General features: G+C 48.5%; 1 protein-coding gene across 1 annotated transcript in view; it reads right to left on the minus strand.

The window, feature by feature from the left end:
• The window catches only part of SMC1A (structural maintenance of chromosomes 1A), a 41,207-nt gene that overhangs the window by 20,360 nt on the left and 2,841 nt on the right, over positions 1-18,006 (minus strand). The window contains exons 2-11 of the mRNA XM_053293865.1: positions 17,355-17,543; positions 16,673-16,785; positions 15,713-15,916; positions 10,745-10,983; positions 6,291-6,549; positions 5,013-5,153; positions 2,817-2,899; positions 2,418-2,625; positions 2,126-2,311; positions 729-908 (exon numbers count right to left, since the gene is read on the minus strand). Of these exons, the coding sequence (XP_053149840.1) occupies positions 729-908; positions 2,126-2,311; positions 2,418-2,625; positions 2,817-2,899; positions 5,013-5,153; positions 6,291-6,549; positions 10,745-10,983; positions 15,713-15,916; positions 16,673-16,785; positions 17,355-17,543 (1,802 nt within the window). The remainder of the gene's footprint in view (positions 1-728; positions 909-2,125; positions 2,312-2,417; positions 2,626-2,816; positions 2,900-5,012; positions 5,154-6,290; positions 6,550-10,744; positions 10,984-15,712; positions 15,917-16,672; positions 16,786-17,354; positions 17,544-18,006) is intronic.

The following is an 18,006-nucleotide window of genomic DNA, read 5'->3' on the forward strand; positions in this document are numbered from 1 at the left end:
ATGAATGAAATAAAGATGGCTCCCTGTCCCCAAAGGGCTCACAATCTAAAAAAGAAGTGTAAAATAGACACCAGCAACAGCCACTGGAGGGATGCTGTGCTGGGGATGGATAGGGCCAGTTGCTCTCCCCCTGTTCAATAATCACTTTTAAAAGGTGCCTCTTTGCTCACTTAACAGGGGAAGCACTGCAGGCAGGCAAGATGGGTTTTAGTTGGTTACCAAGGTGACCAAAATGCAGCTCTTCTCCCCCCCCCCCCGCCCCAGGAGCCCAGATGTCTCACAAAAGGCTGGGAACCTCTCACTTAACCGTGTGGCTTGTTGCACTATATTTGGCAGTCAGCGGGAGGGACCTGAAAAGGAGACAGTCTGAGGTTCTGCTCCAAATAAAGAGAAAGTCTGAAGCAGAGGATAAGAACGGGACCTAATTAACCTTCTCCACATCCATATTCGAGGTTCACAGGAAGCAGGAGCAGTTCGGGGTGCACCCCCAAGATGAGCAATTCAGGGGTCAGACCCCACGAGTTCCATCTATATTAGTAATTCTTTGCCTCACTCCACAGCTAGAAGGCACCAGATAAATTATGCAGAGCAAATATAAGCCATTTTCTTAATTTGCATATATTTATAAGGGTCATTAAATGCAGCTTCTCTTGGCACAAACGTGTCTTTTTCTGGTAGTTCAGGGAAGTATTAGAACCTCTAAGGGTGGCAGGGCAAGACTCTCTGACCTTATGACGCTGATGGCCACCAAAAGCAATGCGGCGGGCATCCTCCACGTTGTCACACACCAAAGCGTTCCCGCAAGCATACTGCAGGGCCTTCTTGATGTGAGGAGGCTCGTAGCGGATCACGTCAATCACCAGCTTGGCCCCCTTCAGCTCCCTGAGCTTTTCATCTGTGGGCTTCACCTGGAAACAGGGACAGAAAAGCAAAGTCAGCCAGGCCAGTTTGGCTAGAGAGGCAGGACGGCGGATGCAAAGTGGTGACTTTTATGCCAGTTGGTTGGGGGCCAAAGTACACGTGTACACACACACACACACACACACACACACACACACACACACACACACACACACACACACACACGTTGTGGTTAGAATGTTGGACTAGGACTGGGGAAGCTTGAGGGCAAAGCTCCATTCAGCCAGGAAGCTCGGTGGCTGACTCTGGGCCAGTCACTTATCAAAGCCTAATCCACCTCACAGGGTTGCTGGGAGGATAAACGTAACACCATGTCACTGCTCTGAGAGCCTTGGAGAAAGAGTGGGATATAACTGTTAAATAAATCAGTTGAGGCCTGCACGTTTGTCCTCCAAGTTAAATAGGAACTGTAGGGCACGGGGGCGGGGGGGGAGGAGAACGATCTGGATCGTGGCATGTGGGGAGGGGACTAATTCAACCCTTTCCCACCATAGTCCCAAAGCAAGTAGCACCCCAAAGCTGGTATGGAAGGGACGCTTCCAATGGGGCTTCCAATGAGTTCCACTGAAGCTGGAAGCTTCTCTTCCAGGGCTAACAGCAGCTTCAAGGGCATGATTTTCATCAGGACCACAGCCAGTCAGGAAAGGGTCAAGTATTTGCCACTCATGAGTCCAATCCTGACTGCCCAACCCACACATCAGTTTGCTATGCAACTTTTAAATAAACTACACATGCACGCAGGACCATACTATACAGTGGCAGAGCAACAATAAGTGGGGTGAAATAAACTACAAAAACGTAAGTTATCTGGGGGGCAAGGGCTGAATATACTAGTCACATAACTGAGCAGCGTAATTAAGCTTGAGAGGGCTACCTGTGGAAATGTTTGGACACTAAGAGCATCAAGGAACGCAATGGGGGTCGAGGTGAGAGGAAACAGAGCGAGGCTATCACCTTACCAAAAGGACAGACAAGGACAGTCCTGCGATGTCCTTACTTCATTATCAAGCAATACCCTTCCACCCTCTGTATCTGCCCTTTTCCCCAAGAAGCTCAGGTAATGTAAACAGGGTTATCCCAGTTTATCCTCACAACAGCCCTGCAACGTAGGTTAGGTTGAGAGACAATGATACGCTTGAGCAACATGGTTGAGCAGAGAGTCTACCCCAGTATCCCTACACTGCCTCACCCAGTCAGGCCTCACCTCAAGGTAGTCAAGGGGCAGGAAGGTCTCAGGCTCTCCCCGCTGCTCCTTGATATACTGGATGCAGTCCCGGCCAGTCTTCTCTGAGTCGACAATGATGGCATCCATGTTCTTGCCCAGCACCTTGGTGACAGCTATCTGATATTTCTTCTGGGTGGGCTGGCAGAGGTCAATGAGACGTCCATACTGCGGGAAGCAAGGAGACAGAATGAGGCAGGAAGGAGATCTCCAGGGATTTCCCCTTTGCCACACACCTTATGACCAAGCACACGTGTGTGCAAGTACCACATACCACAGAGCCAGGGTAGAGGCGCTTGATGCTTTCCATGATCTCGGCCTTGCGCTGCTGCCGGCTGTTCTCTTGTCGGTCGATACGGGCATCCCCTAGCTGCTCCATCACCTGGTTCAGCTCCTTGTTGATCTCATCAATCCGGCGCTTGGCCAGCTCAACTTCCTCTGTCAGTTCCCCCTCCAGCTTCTTCTGTTCTTCTAAGGACTGCCTGGTGAAGGAGCCATGTTAAGTTGACCCCAAGACTCACCCAAAGTTTCGTGGGCCAAGACTTTGACAGGACAATACCATGATTGGTCTCCCTCTAAGCACCCGCAGTAGTGAGCTCAACTTCCTCATCCCTTCCCTACACACTGCTTCAGGCTCCCCTCCTCACCCAGTGGGCCTCCCTCCTGCCCTTACTTGCTAGTAGCAATGTACTCCTCCAGCTTCTCAATGCGCTTCTGGTTTTCCTCGATCTCCCGCAATTTCTGCTTTATCTTTGCCTGCAAAATAGAATGATGACACAGATGAACCAACACCCAAGAGCTAAGTTCACAAGATACGGCCCAATTCAATCAAGGTCAAGCACAATGCTCCCTTTGACAAGAACTGCCTCCAAGAAAATGTTGAGGTCAGGACAGAAACCAAGCCACTTAGTCCAGTACTGGGTTGCAACCTTTAGCCAAGGTGGATCACACCAGAGGCACCAAAAACTTTTGGAGAAAGAAACCAACAGGATGAAAGCAAAGAGAAGGATTGGATTAAGAACTATGAAATAATCAGTTTGATTAGCACTGTAGTAAAGTTAACATTATCATACAAGATATAAAACAAAATTAAAATATTGGTTCCATATTGCGAGTTAGAGTTAATGATGGATCCTGGGACTGGAAAGGCTGAAGGTCGTTGGATCCCACCCGATTTAATGAGGCAGGAAATCCTTTATGCTTCCCCAACAGCTGTTAATGCAGCTCCTTACTAAAGTTTCCAGTACTCCAGGCTCTTTACTAAAGCCTTCCTATATCTTCCCTGGGCAATTGACTCTTTTCAGTCAACCATTCTTAGAAGAATGCTTCCACCAAGGCCTCTTTATTATGCAAAACATTGAAACCGGTTTTGTTTTTAACTTGTAACATCTGGCAGATGGTATTTTATCTCTTGCATAATAAAGAGATCTTGGTGAAATAATTGTTCGCCGGGCTCAAACTATCATACTTCGGACACATTATGTGAAAACCCAGCTCCCTTGAGAAATCCATAATGCTAGGGAAAGATGAAGGAAAGGAAAGAAGAGGATGACCAGCAGCAAAGTGGATGGACTCCATTACGGCAGCAACGAATGCACCACTGAGAGACCTTAAAGGCCAAGTTGATGACAGATCATCCAGGAGAGAACCTATTCATGTGGTCAATTAGAGTCAAGACCGACTTGATGGCACTTAATCAATCAATTGCATAGTATTGCCAACTTATCAACATTCTTAGAGTCTGGAAGCATTTCCTCAGCAGACACTGTTGCAGCCTGAAGCCATTTCTTTTCACACTTCCCTCAGCAGCTCCGATAAAACATGGGTTGCCTCTCTTCTTTGTGAATCGCATGAGCACTCCCAAACCCTATCAACTCTCTTTCCTTATATATAAAACATACCAAGTTCCTTCATATGGCAAGCTTTCCAAATTCTAGTCTGGCTGGATCCTTCTTCAGCTTCAGCGATTGAAACTGGACAGTGAACTCTACTAAGGCCTAGCCAAACCAAAGCAGACTGTGGTATCTCAACAATTACACCAATGAGAACCTCAGTGAAACTGGCCTATTTTTGAGATGCCTTACTGCCAATTGATATTCAGTTCTGCTGCAGTCTCAAGGTGGCTCTTATTTTTCTTCCCTCACTAGCAATGTTTCAAATTATATACAATATGTAGGCATATGGAAGCTGCTAGTATGAACATTACTTGGAATCTTCTCTCACATGACCTATTGGGAAGAGCAGGCTGGGACTACCTTAAGAAAGTAGGCCAGGAGGGAGGGGCTGAGATGGCTGAAAAAGGAAAATAAGAGCACAAAGTTGGAGGGATATAGGACACCTCCTCAAGGCAAGGAGACTTGAGCAGCACTATGGGCTGTGATTCTATGCAAGTGCAGAACAGATGTAGATAGAACAGCTATTTTGGCATGGAATTCAGCTTCCCAGGAATCATTTTCAAAAAATGGTCAAGTTTCTAGTCCTTGTGCCTATGAAGATATATTTGACAGCTCAGAAGCCAGAGGAGTGGGCTGAATGCGGTTTCTGGTAGCTGGAGGAGAGGCTTCAGACCCCTGCCCTATTTGTTGCCCCTCGCTGTGACTAGTGAGACCAGGGGAAAAAACAAACCACGCAAAATAATGACAGAATACAACTTAATTAAGCAACTCCATCTGCAAGATTTACATGTATCACAAGTTTCATTGGTGCAGAATCTGAACTTCCTGGATGTAGAATTTTAAATATATTAGAACACATTAAACACAGTCCCAGGACAAGGAAATGGAGGCCGAGTACTGGGGATACAAGAAATGGGAAAGGCATGTGACAGCAGGGAGAACAATGAAGTGAAGACCCCAGGGGAAGCACTCACCTCAGTTTCGACTTTCTTCCTCTCCTCCAGGTCCAACCGGTCTTGATCGGCCTTCTGGTCACGGTTGAACTTCTCCAGCTCCTGGGCCAGAGTGGCCGCTCTTTTGCTGGCCTCCTCCTTCAGCCGATGGTATTTCTTCACCTGTTTGGGAAGGGAGGAGTGAGATGAGCCTGTGGCATCTCGGACCCAAACAGGGAAAGCCGCCCAGGGCTCTGTGCTAGTGGTGTGCACGGAACTGCCGCAGCGCAGTCCAGCACTGAGGGGGGTCTACCTTTAAGGGCAGGGGGGTAGTACTTACCCCTCCCGCCGCTCTTCCCCCTCCAGCACTGCTTTTAAGAACAAAGTTTTGGGGGCGGCAGCGTTCCTCCCTGCCGCCCCTGCCCCCGTCGTTGCCCGGAAGTCTGGTAAACACAAGCACGCATGCGCTTGTCGCGGCGCGCGCCGCATACGTCACACACGTGCACGGTAGCAACAGGCGCGCGTGCGCCACGATGAGCACATGCGTGCTTCTGTTTACCAGACTTCCGGGCAACAACGGGGGCAGGGGCGGCAGGGAGGAACGCTGCCGCCCCCAAAACTTTGTTCTTAAAAGCAGTGCCGGAGGGGGAAGAGCGGCGGGAGGGGTAAGTACTACCTCCCCACCCTTAAAGGTAGACCCTCCTCAGTGCCAGACCAGTCCGGTTCCAAGCCGGTTCGGAGGCCTCCAACATGGCCTGCGAACCGGTTCGTGCACATCCCTACTTTGTGCTCCAGTTCAGAGAGGGAGATGCCTGAGAGACAGGGAAACCATCACACAAAATTCTAAATTGGTCCAGGGTGCCTTGTGCTTCAAATAGGTCAATACTTCCTACCGAATCCAGGCTGGGCATTGAGGAACACAAATGAGCCTAACTGAGTTACTGGAATATTTCTATGATGCTCAAACTTCCTTAGTCAGGTGATTTATGGAACTCACCGAGCCACTAATCTAATTTGGGACGGCCATGGTTCAGTGGCAAAGCACACCCCTTGCAGTCATGAATGCAATCATGGCTATTTCAGCTTCAAGGGGATTCAGGTGTCTGGACTGAGAAAGGCCCCTATTCAGGACCTTGGAAAGTCATGATATTTGACAGAGGGACCAGAGGTCTAACCCAATATAAACGCAACATATAAGGTCAATATAAGGCAATAAAGATCCCAATTTTATACCACCTTGTGTTACATGACGCACTATCACTCCAGTGGCCAGTATCACAGATGGCATCAGCTTCGCTGACCTTCCCAATTTGACTGTACCTGGTTCTCCTCCAGCGTAAGATCCCGGCCTTGGCTCTGGCTCTCTTCTTCCATGCGCTCCTCGAATTCCTGTCGGGCCTTCTCCACAGACAGCATCTCCTTCTCCAGTTCATCCATGTCACCTTTGCGCTTCTTGTACTGTTTCTGGGCATTCTGTAAGGACTTCTTGGCAGCTTCCAGCTTTTTTATCTTGTGAGACGTATTTTCTTTGGCTTTGATGTACTGGGGGCGTTTCTGGTTCAGCTCTGAATCCTTTTCCCTGCCAAAGAGCCATGGTGCTTAGCTTGTTCTGGATCAAATCTCTGTGAGCAACCCAAGACACACTCTCATTCTAGACCAGTGATTCTCAAACTTGGGTCCGTAGGTGTTATTGGACTTCAACTCCCATAATCCCCAACCAAAGGCCACTGAGGCTGGGGATTATGGGAGTTGAAGCCCAATAACACCTGAGGACCCAAGTTTGAGAATCCCTGTTCTAGACCATCATACCCGTAAAGAATGCCAATTATGTTCATACTCGTAAAGGATGCCAGGCTACCCAATCCAGATCATATGATCCCTGTGTTAACTGGGCAAAGAACCACTTTTTAAAATGGCGATGCGCTTATACCTAACAGAGCAACTGTCCCTATCCAGCCCAGCCAGGCACCTTCCAGTGGTTGTTGCTGGGGTGTACCTTGTTTCTTTTAAAGATTGTGAGCCCTTTTGGGAGAGGGAGCCATCTTTATTTATTTATGTACTTATTTTCTATGTAAGCCACTTTGAGAACTTTTGTTGGAAAATGATTTTTATTATTATTACTATTAGTAGTAGTAATAAGATTGGCTGCATTGCAACATTACAGCTAAACTCAAACAGTGGTCTCCAAAAGCCCCCTCTGAGCTTGCCTGGCCATGTGTAAGCCACTCCTCTGTAGTAGCACTGTCCCACGCGGCTGTAATGTGCCCATGACTGATCACATGGTCTTTCCCACCCAACTAAAAGAAAACAAAACCCTATATGGATTCAACAATAGGTCAACACATCAAGAGGGAATCCAAATATTGTATACTAATATTTTAATTAGGGATGAGCCCAAAGCGTTTTGGCGCCTCTTCGGAGAGGCGCCAAAAGGCTTCGGCGCAGGGCGAGGGGTTCCCTTAAGAGGAGGTGAGCAGGTCCTACCTGCCTGTCCTCCAAGGACCCACCGCAGCACTGTTCAATCAGAAATACCTCCGTGCAAGCGGCAGCTTGTGCCACTTTCCCCTTTTAAACGCCGTGGCAACGGGATGCTTCCCCAGCATCCGTCATGCAGCGTTGCTGCCAGGGAAGCATCCCGTTGCCGCGGCGTTTTAAAGGGGAAAGCGGCACAAGCTGCCACTTGCACGGAGGTATTTCCAGTTAAACAGCATCACGGTGGGGCGGTGGGGGCTTCGAGGACAGGCAGGTATGACCTGCCCGCCTCCTCTTAAGGGAACCCCTCGCCACCTTTGGGATGGCACCGAAACGTGTTGGTGCACATCCCTAATCTTAATATAGTTGTCATAAAACCATGTAGTTGAAAAACTGTCTAACTGTATTAAATAAATCTAAATAAATTAGAATATATGTATCTATACAGGTGAAACTCGAAAAATTAGAATATCGTGCAAAAGTTCATTAATTTCAGTAATGCAAATTAAAAGGTGAAACTGATATATAATTTTTTGAGTTTCACCTGTACATCTCAATGTGTAAAAGGTAATCATTGAAATAGTCAACTAGATGAACAAGATCCAATAGTTCATTTTAAAAATGTCGGGCTGCTGATAAAATGGGAGAAGTGTAGATAGGTGTTCTCATCTGGTCACCGTGTCACATTTTAATTGAAGGATGAAAGATTCTATCAAAATTTTGCCAACATCTGCTGATCTGTCTGAAAGGAGAAGCCACTACTAACCCTCATATTGGGTGGAGACTTCTAGAAGCAAACAGCAAGTATCCTAGATGGTTTCCAGGAGAATTTATATTTTGAGAGTCGTAGATTACTACATTGCCACTGAAGAAGACTCGACAGAGTCAAAACGCGCCTGGCAAACACAGGTAAGACAGATCAGCAGATGTTGGCAAAATTTTAATAGAATATTTCATTTCACTGAGACGTATAGATACATATTTTCTAATTGATTTAGATTTATTGAATACAGTTAAGACAGTTTTTCAACCACATGGTTTTATGACTACGGTATTAAAATATTAGTATGAAATATTTGGATTCCCTCTTGATGCCTTTCCCACCCAACTGGCAGGATGTGGAGAGAGAGAGAGAGAACTGGCTCCCTCAACATGATGGATGCACAGCACTCACACACAAACAGCAGCAGTCTAGCACAGTGCCTAAGGAAAGCAGCTCCCACGGGAGGTGTCTGAAGAGGGCCAAAGACTCTGTCTTTAGGGAACTCCTTCCACAGGGTCCTGTCTGCCCTGGAACCCCTGCACATTGCAGAAGGTACTGAGGAGCAGTGTTCCCTCCAAGGTGCACGCATGTGCACATGCACACAAGACTTTTAATGTCTGCGCAGTTAATTTTAGATCCTGCCCAGGTAAAATCAGGAAGGTCTCACTCTGTATTCACATGTGCACACCTTGGAAGGGTTTATGCACATGCACACCTTGATACTGCTGCCCAAAACAAAACTCATTCCACACATAGATGAAAAATATAAGAGGGAACACTGCTGAAGAGGGCTCTAGGCTGCAGGTTCCATCCATGCTGGGGGTTGGCTAAGCCTGCTAGGCTTCATTTGCTCCAGATACTGGCCAACATAGGAGGCTGCCATATACAGAGTCAGACCCTTGGTCCATCTAGCTCAGTACTGTCTACCCAGACTGGCAGCGGCTTCTCCAAGGCTCTCTCATCCCTATCTTGGAGATGCCAGGGAGGAAACTGGGAACCTTCTGCATGTTCCTCAGAACTACGAGAGCAGAGCAAAAGCTGTGCCCTCACAGAGAGGCTGCTGCAGAGCTCAAAGGCTTGTCACGCAGCCAACCATGCACACAGGGGGAGATGGGAGCAATTTCCGCTACTTTTCCCTCCCTCCAAAAGCATTTTTTGGCTTCCAGAAATATGTCTCTGGAAGTCAGCAGTCAAATCTCCCCTCTGCCATGAACTCACTTAGCGGCCTCCGGCAAGCAACTATTCTCTCAACCTCAGCTCGGCCCTCTGCAACATGGAGATAATGATATCCACCTGCCTGTTGTAAGATTCAGGCCAATGTTTTCCCGAGGGAACGTAGGAGTAAGAAGCACTTTGAATCTTAACAAAAGCACTTTCTCGGGGCAGACAGCTCCGCCACGGTGATCGGCTGGGAGGTCACAGGCTGCTTTCAAGCTGACCGTGACCACTTTGGTGCCTGCTGCTGCGTACTACCTCCTATTCTTCCACACACAGCAGGGCTCTTTGGAATGGCAAGGAACAGAGAGGAGTGGGCACACGTGATGGCGGTGGCCTTTCCAAAGGGGAAGGCTGGCCCACCCACACAGCCGGTTGCTCTCAGGTGGTGGCAGCACTGTCTGTCCACTGAGGCCTGCCTGCCTGCCTGCTCTGTTATACCAGCAGAGACAATAAGTGAAGCCAGACCAGGGATGCACAGTGTGAGTGTGCGCGCGCAAGTGCATGTGTGTGAGAGAGAGTGCAAACTCACACCAGGGCAAGGGGGCAATGCAGGTCTTCTTCGCTGCCCTACGTTTTTTGTTTCCACATAGAGCTAAGTCATTTTTCCTTGGGTCAGATTTGCTGGCCTTGTTTTCTGCTTTTCCCTGTAGTGTATGAACAGTATTCTTGCTTGAGCCACACAGCTTGTTTTAATTCAAAATATCACCTGTCTTTCAGTGTGTCCGGAAAAGCATACCCTGCTCCTTCTTTCTGCCATGCACAGATGATGATGATTATTCTAGTACTGGAATCATACACACATAGGATCTCTGCTGTGTATGTGTCTGAGTTCTCTGCCATGGATCCACCAATTGGCCTTGGGACTAGTCCTCGCTTCAGTGTCCCTCCATAATTAAAATAGGTTTTTAGAAAGCGGCATGCTTCACTTCTTGTGCATGAGCACCGTTTAGCCTGTGATCTATGTACAGGCTCACTTTCTTGAGTTATCTGCTCTGCCCATCAGTTCTGTATGTGCTCCGGGTTCGCTGCCACGAATACACAGACCGCTGCTAAGGCTCAGCCTCAGTGGTTTACAACTGTAAAAATGGGACTGTGACTGATGGATGCATTTTTAGGATTTATTGCTGGCCTCCCTGATCTGTTGCAACTCAGATCTTGGCCATGTAGGTCACCCCAGCGTATAGTTGCAGCAAAGAGTTGTGACTGACGCTGCCTTTCGAGCCGCCATTTTGTGAATGACTGATGGGTGAACCCCAGGTCCCGCCCCTGTGTACTATTCTGGAGGTTCGCCCATTTGAGACGCCACCTGCCTCAGCCTTACTTGATCTCCTTCTCGATCTGCTGCTGCTCCCTCATCACTTTGCCCAGCTCCTTCTTCTTGTCCTTCAGCTCATCCTCCACTTTGTCCATTCGCTTCTTGTCCTTGTCAATCTCTTTGTTCTTCGAGCCCAGCTCCTTGTTCAGCTTTTCAATTTCTGCTTCATTGTGGTACAGTTTGAAGAGCTGCAGCTGGACTTGAGCTCGGACCACCTCGTCCTTGAGGCGCTGGTACCTATCCGCCTGGCCCCCATGGAAAGAGAATAAAAAGGGTGAACTTGCGGCATTGGATGGCCCAAAGCCAAAAGAACTTCACATCCCAATTGACCCCACCCATTAGAGCAGTGTTTCTCAACATTTTTGGAGTCATGGACCGGTACATTATTCATGCGCAGTTTCCTGGATCAGCACTTAGTAAGAGGGTCGCCCCACTCATCCCCAGGCACCTCCCAAAAAACAATTCTGGGCAGCTCTCTGGAGCTCATTTCCAGGCAGCCCTCACTGCTGGACGTTCATTGCAAGGAATGAATTAATGAATGAATGTTATCCAGAGAGCTCCTGGTGGCCCCCCATTGTTTTTTTTGGGGGGGGATTTTTATTAGTGATGCCTCACGGACTGGTACCCAATGCCTCGCAGACCAGCACTGGTCCACGGATCAGTGGTTGAGAAACAATGCATTAGAGGACATCCAACAGAACCCTCCTCCTAACTGCAACAATAATACACACACTTATGATTGCAGTGCTTAGTTGATGGGTTAGATTGTACAGTCGTCCCTCACCAATCGCAGTTCTGAGTATCCGCGATGGGGAAAATGAGACCTCCCTTGCCAACCACAACTTGGGCATCCACAAATCTCGTGCGTTTTCATTGGCATGAGGGGTGGGGAAATTTGTGGAGAGTCAGAGAGAGCACTGGAGAGGTACAGAGGAGTGTTGCAGAGCTATTTGGAGGTGTTTTTGAGGTCTTTTGGAGGCTTTGGAGTGGGAAAGGTGGAAGTGAGAGCTGCAGGAATTGTAGGCTGCAGATGTTGGGGGCATGCTTCTGTGTCTTAATTGCTTGCCTAACTGCATCCTAACTACTTCTGTGTCTTGCTGCATGGGTTGGGGGGCTGTCTGGCTGCTGTGTCCTAATTGCTGCTTTTGAACTCTTGCAGGGCTGATAGCTGCAGAGTCTTCACAGCTTTTTGGAGGCGTTGAGTTGCAGTTGAGCAAAGAGAGATTGGGAGAGGCAGAGGTGAGAGAAAGTGTTGAAATTGGGGGCTGAAAATGTGGGGGGCTATCTGGCTGCTGTGTCCTAACTGCTGCTTTTGCACCGTTTTCAGCTAGTGGGAGCCTGCATGGATTGTAGGGCTGCATGGCTGCTGTTTCTTCACTGCTGCTTTTGCACTGCTTTTTAGGGAGAGGTAGAGAAGCAGAGGCGAGAGAGAGGTGGAGTGTTGAGAAATGGGTCCAAAGCGTTCAGGCAAGGGAAAGGAGGAAGCTGTGGCCAAGCGGGCAAGGAATGTGATGTCCCTGGAAGACAAGATGAGACTGCCTGAGGGAGGGCCAGAGCAACAGTTGGGAGATTTTTCGGGGTCAACAAATTGACCATCCTCAGGATAAAGAAACATGAGGATGTCATCAGAAGCAGTGTTGCCAGTGGGACCTAGTCCTCCCAGAAACTCTACCTGCCGTGGGACCCCAACCTCGAGAAAATGGAGAAGGCCCTGAACATCTGGAAGGAGGACCAGGCACAGAAAAAGGTCCCTTTCAGCACCTGCATGGTCATGACCAAGGCGTGGCAGATCTACCAGCACCTGGTAGAGAGTTCTGGAGAGGGAGACCCCGGGAAGTTTCAAGCCAGTAAGGGCTGGTTTGAAAACTTCAAGAAGTGCTTCAGCCTGCACAACGTGAAGCCTGTTGGGGAGATGGCCTCTGCGGACCAGGAGGCTGCAAACACTTTTCCTGCCAAGCTGAAGAGGCTGATAGAGAAGGGCTATGTGCCAGACCAGGTGTTCAATGCAGACGAGACTGGCCTCTTCTGGAAGAGGATGCCTAACTGCACCTTCCTCGCCAAGGAGGAGAGAAGGGCTCCAGGACTTAAGGACAGGACTCAAGGACTCATGAAGGACAGGCTGACCCTTCTCTTCTGTGCCAATGCCTCAGGTGGCCTTATGGTCAAGCCCATGCTAGTGTACCGGTACAAGAATCTATGGGCACTGAAGGGCAAGAACATGAACCACCTCCCTGTGTTCTGGGCTGCAAACCAGAAGGCCTGGTAATGCGCTCCATTTTGACCACTGCTTTGTACATGAGGTGGAGTGCTACCTAAGAGAAGAACCTGGCCTTCAAGGTGCTGCTGCTCTTGGACAATGCCCCAGGGCACCCTCCGGACCTGCTGTTTGCCCATCCCCATGTGGAAGTGGTGTTCATGCCTCCAAACACCACATTCGTCATCCAGCCAATGGACCAAAGCATAATCCAGGCTTTCAAGAGCTATTACACCAGGAGAAATTTCGAGCATATAGCCGACCTGATGGATGCAGACCCCAACCTGACTCTTAAGGAAGCCTGGAAGGGCTACAACATCGCCCATGCCTTGACCATCAACAAGGAGGCAATGGGTGAGGTAAGGAGAAGCACCCTGAATGCCTGCTGGAGGAAGGTGTGGGAGGAGGCTGTGAGGGAGGGACAACACTCTGGTGCTAGCTGTGGAGGGAGAGGTCGGGAGGATTGTGGCTTGGAGGCGAAGAGTTTGAGGACATCAAGCGGACGTTGCTGAGCTCCTGGAGTCACACTCTGAGGAGCTCACAAAGCAAGGCCTCGAGCACCTGATCAAATCCTCCAGTGATCAAGAGGAAGCAAGTGAAGAGGAGGAAGACAGCAGGGCCATCGCCAAGTTGACACTGGAGAAGATCAACTGGTTCCTGAAGCATGCCTCGGAGCTGGCAGATGAGGCAGTGAATATGGACCTCTTCATGCAGCGCAGCCTGGCATTCAGGCAGGGACTGAATGACCTGGTCTGGCCCTACACAGAGGTCCAAAAAGACCTCCAGAAGAAGATGGCACAGTTGACCCTCCTGAGCTTCTTCAAGAGAGCGCAGCCTGGCAGTTCGAAGCAGCCTGGCACTTCAGGGAGCACCTGTGAAGTGCCTGCAGAAGAGGGTGCATTTTCGTCAGAAGTTGCTACCCCCTCTTCCCCTTAAAAATCCCCCTGAGCCACCCCCGCTTGCTCCCTTCCTGAATCCTCCTCCTCAGCATCCTGACCGTCACCACATCCTCCGCCTTAGCATCTTGACCATCTGCATGGCTGTCAGGTAGGAAACGTTTCACAATAAGATGTCTTGTGTTCTGCTGACTCATGGTGACCCTTGCTGACTGGTGACTTTAAATCACAGTTCCCCTAACCCCATTTCCCACTGAATATAATGCCTCACCAACTGCGAATTTGCCAACTGCAGGGCTTTCGCAGAACGGAACCCTTGTGGTTGGCGAGGGATGACTGTACCCTCAAACTGGGCAACAGGTGGGTTTAAAAAAAAAATACTGACAGAAGCCACAGATAGTAAGTGTCATCTCAGAAGGTCATTTTTAATTCTCACACACAGGGTACAATGCTCTTCAAAAAAAAAAAAAAGATGCCTACAGCACATGTGCCTGCACCATCTAAAAATGCACTATTTTCTTTAAAGCAATCTTTACTGACAGGCAGACCTATGCAGGTATAATTAAAACTTGATTGATAAATTGACTGAGTTTTCTCTAACTGGGCAACAGACTTTGAAAAATATTTATCAAGCACCTAAACTAGGTGCCATACAGCCAATTAATTTAAGACAAGGGTCCCACCTCTTAATCTAACAGGCAACACTAAGAGCTGAAACAGCTCAATGGCTTAGATACTGAGCTATGAATTCAGAAATCCCCTGTGTGAATCTCACCTTTGCCATGAACCTATTATGTAGGCTGAGGTGAGTGACTCGCTCTTTCTCAGTCTCAATCCATATTTGCAACAAGGGGCTAAGAAGAGTGACCTATGCTTAACTCATTCTGTCAAAAGATGAGACAATCTTTTGAAAAATTACCTTTCCTGTTCAAGCACTAACTCTGTGTGTCTGGTTTAGAGGCGAGCTTAGGCCAGCAGCTGACAGTTTAGTATACTGCTTGTTCTGTTATAACACTGCTTCTGATTGGCTCCCTCAAATCTTACATGCTCTTTCAAGATCTAGACACGCCATACCAACACTAAGAAATAAGTCTGCATACACTTTCTCTGGCATTATGTAATTTAACTTCAGTTTTTACAGCACAGTAATGGGTTTGCAGCCTCTACCAAGCCTCCCCGGATCTCGGTAAAATGCATCTGTTTCCACACACGGTTGGGTCTGGATAGCAGAACACTCTCCAGACCCTACCATGGATAGTTGGTTGAGTCTGGATAGTGACCCATCCAGTCATGGGTTGGTCACTGGATGACCAACCCATCCAGGGTTGGTCATCCAGTGACCACTGGATGGAGGGGGAGTTTCAATGGAGAGGGAGAAAGATTAGCTAGGAGAGCATTCCTAAACCTATCAATTCCCAAAGAAAGTCCAAATGCATACAAACATACATTCCCAGACCCTCAAACGTTTTGCTGCCTTGAAGATATGCAAAGTATAGACCAGACACCAACTGTAGTCACAGGCTAGCTGAGAGGCAGCCCCACCAAAACGAACACACCAGAGGACCAAAATGAAGGGCCACTTCCAGTCTGGTTGATAAGATGATGCCAAGAGCTATAAAGAAGGTGGGTGGAGAAGAAAACTTCGGACAGTGACAATCTGCATACTCACCATTGCTCAGCTAGCCTACACCACAGATAGGAGAACACACACATGTGCACACACACACGTGCACACACTCCTCAAAGCGAAATCCTAAAGAACTTGAGTCCCCACTAATCCTGACTACTCCACCCATTTTCCTTATCTTTGAGCAATCAACTCACCTCTTCTTTCTCCTGCTTGGCCTCCTTGCGCTCAGCTGCAATGTTCTTCTTCCGATGGTAATTGAACTGGGTGTCCTCCTCTGCTTTGACCATCTCCTTCTTGCGTTTGTCATACTCCTGGGCCAGCTCCCCTGAGCGACTAATCTCCTCAAAGAGTGCCGTGCGCTCCTTGGGGTTCTTCATAGCAATGGATTCCACTGCCCCCTGGGGGAGTGAAAATGACTGCATCAGACTAGACCTCCAAACACAGTCATCTTCCTTCTTCTGGTATGGTCTGAAGCCCAGGTGACCAGTCTGTGGTCGCCACAAACGGCATAGGGAGCAGGAGCCAGAGGCTCCCCTAGAAGGGAACAGGCGGGCCTTTGGGCTTGGTTAAGGCACAGGAGGCCTGTACTTCTACCTGCCTTTTCAGCAGTGCATAGGTTCCTGCTCCCCAACTCAGTGAGCTAGAGGAAAAACCATCCCCAAGACACAAGTACCTGCACATGTACTGTCATGCTTGCTAGTGGCACTTTCCTCATCCTTCGGACTTCGCTTATGACATACTTGTCAAACAAGGTTGGCTAACACCCGTGTTCGCTGTAACAGGGATTCCCAGAGGTTGTTGACAGCAATTCCCATCATCTCAGCTGTTTGGCTTTTGTCTGGGGATGATGGGAGCTGTAGTCAACAACATGTGGGAACCCCTGTTAAAGGGACCATTGCTTACCACTGGGCCCACAAGCCTATTTAGGCCAGAATCCTTCCTACCCACTACCCCTCTTGCAGGATTAGATCAGCCTGTCCCAGAATCCTGTGGAGTCCTTGCTCTACACATGCACCTGCTTCAAAGGTGCCTAAGGCCAAATGTTAAAGTTAAAGGTGTCTAAGGGGAAATGTTAATGAATACATTTTATTCCGTTCTGATGAGGAGGGGTGTTGCTTTTGTTGGGCAACCAATCAAAAATAAGTCCAATTTACCTGGAAGACAAGGAAGTTCCGAGCTTTGATGAGAATGCCCAGTTTCTCCAGCTCCTCACTATACTCACTCAGCTGGACGACTTTGTTGTTTATTTTGTACTCCGATGAGCTTCCTAGAAGACACAAAAGTCTCATTTACCTTTATCGAGACAAGACTAGAACCCAAGACCTGGCAAGATCCTGATGGGCCTCAACCTCCTGTCCAGTTTTTATTTTGCTGAGCAGCTGACAGTAACTAGTCATTACTTCTGAGTAAAACAGAACTGCTACACAAAAGCCAGGAACCCATCTATTCTGATGGATTCTGAGAGGGTGTGGTGTGGGGGCAGAACTACTATCAAACTAGAGACCAGATTAAGGAAAGGTGCTTCAGCTCTGGGTGGTTAAGGCTACAATCCTGTGCATGTTTACAAGGAAGTAAGTCTCACCGGACACTGTGAAAGGTATTTCAGAGTAAATACTCATGGATTGGGCTGTGATGTCCGTCTCTAAAGATCTTCCATTCAGCTTCCAGAAGCAAAGACACCTTGAGTCCATGATCAACCTCCCCTCAGTGCAATAGTCCCTTCTCAGAACTCCCTACCCAGCAACATGACACACCAGAGAGATCAGCCCCGTTCTGCACCCTAATCCCACAGGATAGTGCTCCCAATGATTTCCCAGTTCTGCCCCCAAAGCTCACCCACAATGACCCTTGCAAAGGTGCGGTCTTCAGCACCCTCTTCAGAGTAGACCATGCTGACAAAGGCCCGGTTGGCAGCTGGCTTCCCAACAGGGGCTCCATGGATCAAGTCTCGCAGGGTCTTCACTCGCAAATTGCTGGTCTTCTCCCCAAGTACAAAGCTGATGGCATCCATGAGGTTTGACTTGCCTGGAAATAAGAATATAGGAACAAAGGAAGCTGCCATAAACCGAGTCAGACCATTCATCCATCTAGCTCAGTATTGACTACTCTACACAGACTGGTAGCAGCTTCTCCAAGGTTACAGGCAGGAGTTTCTCTCAGCCCTATCTTGGAGATGCCAGGGAAGGAACTTGGAACCTTCTTCATGCAAGCAGGCAAGTGCTTAGCAAAGGGAACAATTTATGCTTGCGCAGCAGGGAAGTAACTTGCCTAGGGAGCAAGAGGGTGCTGGTTCAAATCCCTACTGGTATGTTTCCCAGACTATGGGAAACATCTATATCAGGCATCAGCGATATAGGAAGATACTGAAAGTCATCATCTCATACAGAGCGGGAGAAGGCAATGGTAAACCCATTTACACATTTGGGTAAACCCACTTCCAAGTATGTTCGAATGTGCACTTTGCACACAGACTGCCTCCTCCAGTCTT

This window comes from Hemicordylus capensis, chromosome 2 (genome assembly GCF_027244095.1).
Source record: "Hemicordylus capensis ecotype Gifberg chromosome 2, rHemCap1.1.pri, whole genome shotgun sequence".
Lineage (NCBI taxonomy): Eukaryota > Metazoa > Chordata > Lepidosauria > Squamata > Cordylidae > Hemicordylus > Hemicordylus capensis.